We start from the raw sequence: 6,406 nt of genomic DNA on the forward strand, positions 1-6,406 counted from the left end.
ATATAAAATTGTCCGACGGGTTGATTTTTTAACACAAATATTCGATCAGATGAAAGCTACAAAAAAATATTATTATTTATGTCAAAAGTATTATTTTTAACTACAAATATTGATAAAGTCGAACTTAAAATTATAGATATGATAAATTGAAATAGTTTCCTTTTATTCCACGACAAAATTAAAAAAAAAAATAAAAAAGGCATGGAGGCTTAAATAGCCATCAACAAAAAAGGATGACTCCTTGAAAGCAACAGATGAAACACTCTACGGCTGAATAAATCCAATATGAGAAGTCCAAATCTTAGAGCCCACATCCATCTCCACCATCATTAAACACTGTTACATTTTTCCTTAATTTCAGACAAGAATTTTCTCTCAGTTCAAAAAATATGGAAGCCCCGGCTCAGAAAACAAAATCCCAGGAGAAAAAGAGAAGCAAAAACGATAGGAGATTCAGTGATGAGCAGATAAAGTCGCTGGAATCCATTTTCGATCAAGAAACCAAGCTCGAATCCAGGAAGAAACTGCAGCTAGCCAGAGATCTCGGGCTGCAGCCACGCCAAGTCGCCATTTGGTTTCAGAACAGAAGGGCTCGATGGAAGGCGAGGCAAATAGAGCAAGAGTATAAACTTCTCAAAGCGAATTATGATCATCTGTGTTTGCAGTTCGATCACTTGAAGAACGAGAACCAATCTTTGCAAAGGCAGGTATATATATATAACTTCAAGTATTTTCCTCTTGTTTCTTTTAATATGTTCTAGTATTATAGGATACTCTCTCTTTCATCGAAAGAGCGTATGTAAGTCGATTACCAAAAACAGTTGCAGGAGCTAAGTCATGATGTGGAAAAGAATCTGGAAGATGATGATCGGAGTGATCACAGAGACACAGGATTCAGAGCAAATATTCCCCCCGACGGTGAAAAAATCAGTAAACCCTTCGGAAAAGTAGAAGAAAAAGAAGAAGAATTAGTAAGCTGGGGCGAAGATGAAGAAGCAGAGATCAGTCGCTTAGCCTCAACACAAACATGGAACAATATATGCTCCGACGGACTGTTCGAGCAGTCGTTGGAAAGTACTCAAAACTGGTGGGAGAATGAGTAGGAAACCAAACTATGGAGTTCAGGGTTTGGGATTGTTAAATTAGATTTAATCACTCAGAAATCACAAACGCTAGTTTTGCATTTTGTGGTGGCATTATTTTTCATTGAATCTTGTGGTAGCTAGTTCCTGGCACCGTAGTGTACTTCAGCTGTTACTTTGGCCTTTAAGAATATAAAAATGCCCATCTAGTAGTGGCATTTTGATTCTTTTTATGATGCTTAAGCTTTTGGGGAAAAAGAAAAGCAAATCAAAATTTCTGAGATTTAGCTTAGCATAGAAATAATCCAGTTACATCAACGTCTTGTGGTAACACCAGGCACAAACTACTAGTAAAAAAAATTTGAAGGACAAAACATCAATTACTATCGGTTGGTTACATGGTGTATAACATTTTTGGTGCTTCATGTATCTGAATATCAAAATTAATCATCTCTCTATTCACCACTACTTCATTTTAGTCCGCTTGCGCATGATCAAATTTAATTCCTCATTTAGAAAAAAAAACATGAATTTTGTCATTATAACAAAGGATAAAGCAGAGCACATTCCAAATTCATTTCAAGAAAAAACGTAATGGTTGCAGGTGACAGACGGGCTGCGTTTATGTCTAATGGAAAAACACCTAATGTATGCGATTAATTAGCGACAGAAACAAAAGGCAAAAAGTGGAAAGATCTTGATCCACGCAGGCCCTCTACTTGATCTTCTTCTTTGGCCTCAACTACACAAAAAGAAGCACAAAAGAACAAACATGAACAAAGGAGGATTCAAAAGTGTAAAAGGAAGTGGCAAGATTATATCGCAGATATAAAACCTGGTTGCTATGTCCACACTTCTTTTTCCTGCAATTGACGGCACGAGGGTGCAGGCGAGCATAACATCTGCACATGAAACATGAAGTCCCGTCCAAGAAGTTAGATCAAAATCGAACTTTAAATCATAATGATGTGCAGGTGTTATGCATGACACTAGTGATCACAAGAGGAAGTTTTTCAACACAATCAAAATCATAATCCTTGCACGATTATCCACATCCAAAAGAAGGGCGAGTACACATATTCTAAAGTTTTAATGGGGTGACTCAAAAGAGAGGGGGGGTAATCGCCCTTCCTTATCCATTGGCATCAAAATTCGATTTTTATTCCTACCCAGCCACACAAATTTGAATATCGACCTCAACCAAAACCATTGATGGAGTTTTTCTGGGGATTGAAATCCCTATAACTTGGCATAGTATATATCACACAAACCAAATGCATCAAGCAAAACAAAAAACAATCTTATTTTAAAGAATAAATTATGTCACTTACTTGCGGCAAATCATTTTGTCCTGGTTATACTTCCTAGCTAATGCCATGAGAGAAGGCTCGATAATTCCTCCCCTAAGCCTCAGAACCAAATGCAGAGTCGACTCTACAAATTCATCGAACATAAACTAAACATCCAAATGTAATAACCAATCACCAATTAGGAAAAAAAAAAAAAAAAAAAAAAAAAAAAGACCTTTCTGAATGTTATAATCAGCAAGGGTTCGTCCATCCTCGAGCTGCTTTCCAGCGAAAATCAGACGCTGCTGATCCGGCGGGATTCCTATAAATCAGCAACCAAAAAAAAAAAACACAATCATACATATTTCTAAGAAAAACGAATCATTTTCTCCCTATCTTAACTGCAAAACCTGAAAACGCGGAATCTAATTACCAAAAAAAATCCAAATCAAAATCAAAATCAAAATCCAAATCCAAATCCAACCTTCCTTGTCCTGAATCTTGGCCTTGACATTGTCAATGGTGTCGCTGGATTCAACCTCGAGTGTTATCGTTTTGCCCGTTAGGGTTTTCACGAAAATCTGCATTTTGTTTATGCTTCTGCCTCAGCTGCGGCCAAGTCGAATTTTTTACAGAATGCAGGGTTTTAGATTTGCTCGGATAACGACGTCGTCCAAATAACTAATGGGCAAACAGTGCATTACATTTACGACGAGAAGGCCCAAGTTCTCCTCGGAAAAATTCAAATTTTGCAAAAAAAATTTAATGAGAAATTAAGAAGTGTTTTTTAGAAGTTTTCATAAACATTATCTTAGTAGTTTGTTGTAATTGGTTATTCGATATAGTATATAGTATTATACTATTATTGATTTTTTTTTACCATGGATTGTGGTATAAGTAAGTCAAGCTACAATTCGTTTAAAATTCGACTCGAGTTCAGCTTATCTCGTGTACACTCCTAAGATAAATATGTGGATTGATTTGTATTGTTGAACGATGGATGAATCAAAAGCAATCATAATCTAGAGTTTTAGAGAGGGTTTGCAATCTAAAAAAAAATGTTATTATAGCTTTTTTTTCTTAGAAATTTTGTTAATAAAAAATCATGATCACTTGTTTTAGAAGTTAAAAACAATTGCTTAGATTTATATGTAGATTGTGAATTGTGATTGATTGTGATGTGATTATCATAAAATGGGTATCCGTGAGTGGGTATGATCCCGGGGATAAAAATGGCAGCAGGCTTCCTCGCCTAGCCGTGGAGGCTATCTACACACCCAAAAACAAGGAAGCTCGTCGGTGGATCGCCGGGAGGATTTCCGGCGTCGCCACTCCGATGATTAAGTCGGGTTAAGAAGTATGGGATGGGCCTTAGAGATTTTTGAGAGAGTGAATGTGTATGGGAAAAGTGATGATGCCCTGTGAGAAACGTCCCCGCCTGGTTTTTATACTCGTCAGCCCGGGTCCTCAATGATTATTGGGTATGGTCTTACTGACAACTTTTAGGATGATGGGATGGTTACCACGTGTGATTTAGACACCCGTGGTTTCAGGAAAAAGCCCACTCCGTTGGAACGTGGTTAGTAATGATTCGGTCTGTGATTTGATCCTGACACACTCTAAGTAGACGTGCCTGTTTCCTGGCCCTAGGAATAGAAAAGCTCGGGTCCCACCAGTTTTCCTTCCTTTCTTGTCTTTCGAAGGTTTACTCCTAGATATCTGACTCCCTTGCTTTTACCCAGGCTCCGTTCAATCTCCCGAGATCTCCACAGATTCCTTGGGCCTCGGGGATGGCCCGGGTGCTTAAACCTTCCGGGTTATCTCATCATCCGAGATACTCCTGGCCCCCGGGTTCTCTCCACCCGGGATGTCTTACTAGGACATCACCACACTTCCTAAAGATAGTCGGGGTAGGACCTGCTCCGCTGTCTCGAGGAATAGGCGCCTCTGTTCCTTTCGGGTGATTAATCCCTCCGGGATTTTCTCACCGGGACATTACCACACTAACTTGACGTCAGCCCTAACCGCTTCGTAGTGCGTGTGTCAGCGTTTTTATCAGGAATCGTTTCAGCTTCTTGAGCATGCTTCGTGCATCGCCACCGTTTATTTCAAAATGCACGGCTAGGATCGTTTTCGGCTCCTTCGTATATTTAACCCCTGCGAGTCCTCACTCCTCTTCTCATCGTCTTCTCCTCGCGCAATTGCCTTATGGTTTTCTGCAATTTTCTCCAGCTTTCGTTGCCTGTTTCCTTGCACCCTTTATTTTCTCTTATTCTGTAAGTTCTTCTTTCCAATGTCTACGGGTACATCTTCTACCTCTGGAGCGAATGCCAAAGGCTCTCCTAGAGACGAGGAGCCAAGTGGTAGCTCGAGCGATGCTCGCTCCGCCTCTGCTCTTCCTTCCCGACATCCTTCTTTCAAGCAAACTTCTTGCATTCCAACTAAACCTTCTGTTGTTTCTTCTTCTCGCCCGAAGGGAAAAGGAAAGCAAAAGGTGAAGAACCCAAAACCCTTATCTTCTGCTCCACCTGCCTTGGGTTGGTACACCTACCTTCCCAGCACCCTATCTCAAGGGGCCGCGGAGGAACTTCGCGGCTCAGAGGAAATCCCCTTGTCCCACTCCTTATTCCGTCCCCTACCAAGGAGTACTCCTGATACTCCTCCGCCAGGTTGTTATACCTTTTTCCGAGACCAAATCCGTAGCGGCCTTCGATTTCCCATTCCCCGTTTCTCTCTGGCTGTTGCCGATTTTTTTAAAGTCCCTGTTAATCAATTCCACCCGAACTCCTTCCGAATTATGGCCTCCACTTATATCTTTTTTAAAATTCACAACCTAGTTATCACCCCTCTCATTCTTCATTACTTTTTTTCTTGTCAGTTCAACGAAGGAGCTTTTTCCTTAGCTGTCCGGCTGAATGCTCGTTTTCTTTCCGATATCCCCTCTTCTCTGAAGGGATGGAAAGAGATGTATTTTTTCATTCAACCCCTGGCCCCTTTTACCTTTAGGACCGGGTTCTTATCTAGTCTTCCTCCTCAACCCGAGCTTCCAGAACAATATAAGGTTGAGGAGCCTTATGTTCGTAGCTTGGCTTTAGTCAAGAATATGACATTTTCTTCCCCCGCCCTTTTGACACATGACAACATCATAGCCTACGGTTTGGGTACCCGAGTGGAAGATCCCCTTGATCAGGTGATCGATGCATAGGCTTCCCCGGGAGCTCAACCTGGTAATGGCTTCCCTCTCTTTTTCTTTATGCATTTCCTGAATAAGCATCGGTGCTCATGTGCTTCTTTTTGGTGCAGGTCCCTTCGATATGATGAGAGAGAAATTTGCCCGACGGGCAGGAGAGAAGAGGGCTGCCAAAGAGAAGACTCAAGCTTTGGCGGAGAGGAGGAAGAAGGCTCGGGTGGAGGAAAGGAGCGGTATTCCTCCCCAAGGTCCACCAGTTGTGATCTCTCCCTCCATCCCGCTCGTTCCTTCTGTCGTTCCTCCTTCACTAGCGGGCGTTGGAGTCACGGAGGCCCCTGCTACTGCATTGGCTCCGCCTTAATTAGGACCCCAGTCCCAACTTTCCTTGTCCGCGGTGGACTTAGAAGATGAGGTACCGCTCTCCCAGTGCAAAAGAAAAGTTGTCCCGGCATCTGAAATGATTAATTTGAGCGATTCAGATGACGCCTCTCTTAGAAAAAACCTTGCTCTCACGGCCCCGACCCCGTCTATGGTCCTTCCTACGCCGGGCTGGGAGGCGCCTGCCTCCAGTAGTGAGCAAACCCACCGTGCCTGGGGTGGTCCAGTGGATGGTAGCAACTGGGGTTCTCAATTCCCTCTCTTCCTATCGGGGTCAGCCTCTTCCAAAGTGGCCCAAATCCAAAGCCTATTATCTCCCGAAGAACGTTCCTTACTGGCGGCTCGTGGTGTTACCTTTAAACTCTCCGAGGGTATCTCGCATGCTTATATGGTAGACTCTTTTCTCCTGATAAATGAAATGGGTAATATACTTCTTGCTCTAATCGACGGGTGTTCTTGGATGCAGG

At 42.1% G+C, this 6,406-nt stretch overlaps 2 protein-coding genes across 2 annotated transcripts; one reads left to right on the forward strand and one right to left on the reverse strand.

The window, feature by feature from the left end:
- Positions 1–303: 303 nt before the first annotated feature.
- Positions 304–1,371, forward strand: LOC140872656 (homeobox-leucine zipper protein ATHB-12-like). Its single transcript, XM_073275545.1, has 2 exons — positions 304–707; positions 822–1,371. Exons 1-2 carry the CDS (start codon positions 390–392, stop codon positions 1,101–1,103), a joined length of 600 nt encoding a protein of 199 aa, XP_073131646.1. The 5' UTR covers positions 304–389; the 3' UTR covers positions 1,104–1,371.
- Positions 1,372–1,634: 263 nt separating this feature from the next.
- Positions 1,635–3,033, reverse strand: LOC140872608 (ubiquitin-ribosomal protein eL40 fusion protein). Its single transcript, XM_073275500.1, has 5 exons — positions 2,856–3,033; positions 2,607–2,693; positions 2,414–2,516; positions 1,918–1,984; positions 1,635–1,824 (listed from the first exon to the last, which is right to left on the reverse strand). The coding sequence occupies exons 1-5, from the start codon at positions 2,956–2,958 to the stop codon at positions 1,798–1,800; spliced, it is 387 nt and encodes a 128-aa protein (XP_073131601.1). The 5' UTR covers positions 2,959–3,033; the 3' UTR covers positions 1,635–1,797.
- Between the last annotated feature and the right edge of the window lie 3,373 nt (positions 3,034–6,406).

The sequence above is a fragment of the Henckelia pumila genome, unplaced genomic scaffold (assembly GCF_033568475.1).
Source record: "Henckelia pumila isolate YLH828 unplaced genomic scaffold, ASM3356847v2 CTG_466, whole genome shotgun sequence".
Lineage (NCBI taxonomy): Eukaryota > Viridiplantae > Streptophyta > Magnoliopsida > Lamiales > Gesneriaceae > Henckelia > Henckelia pumila.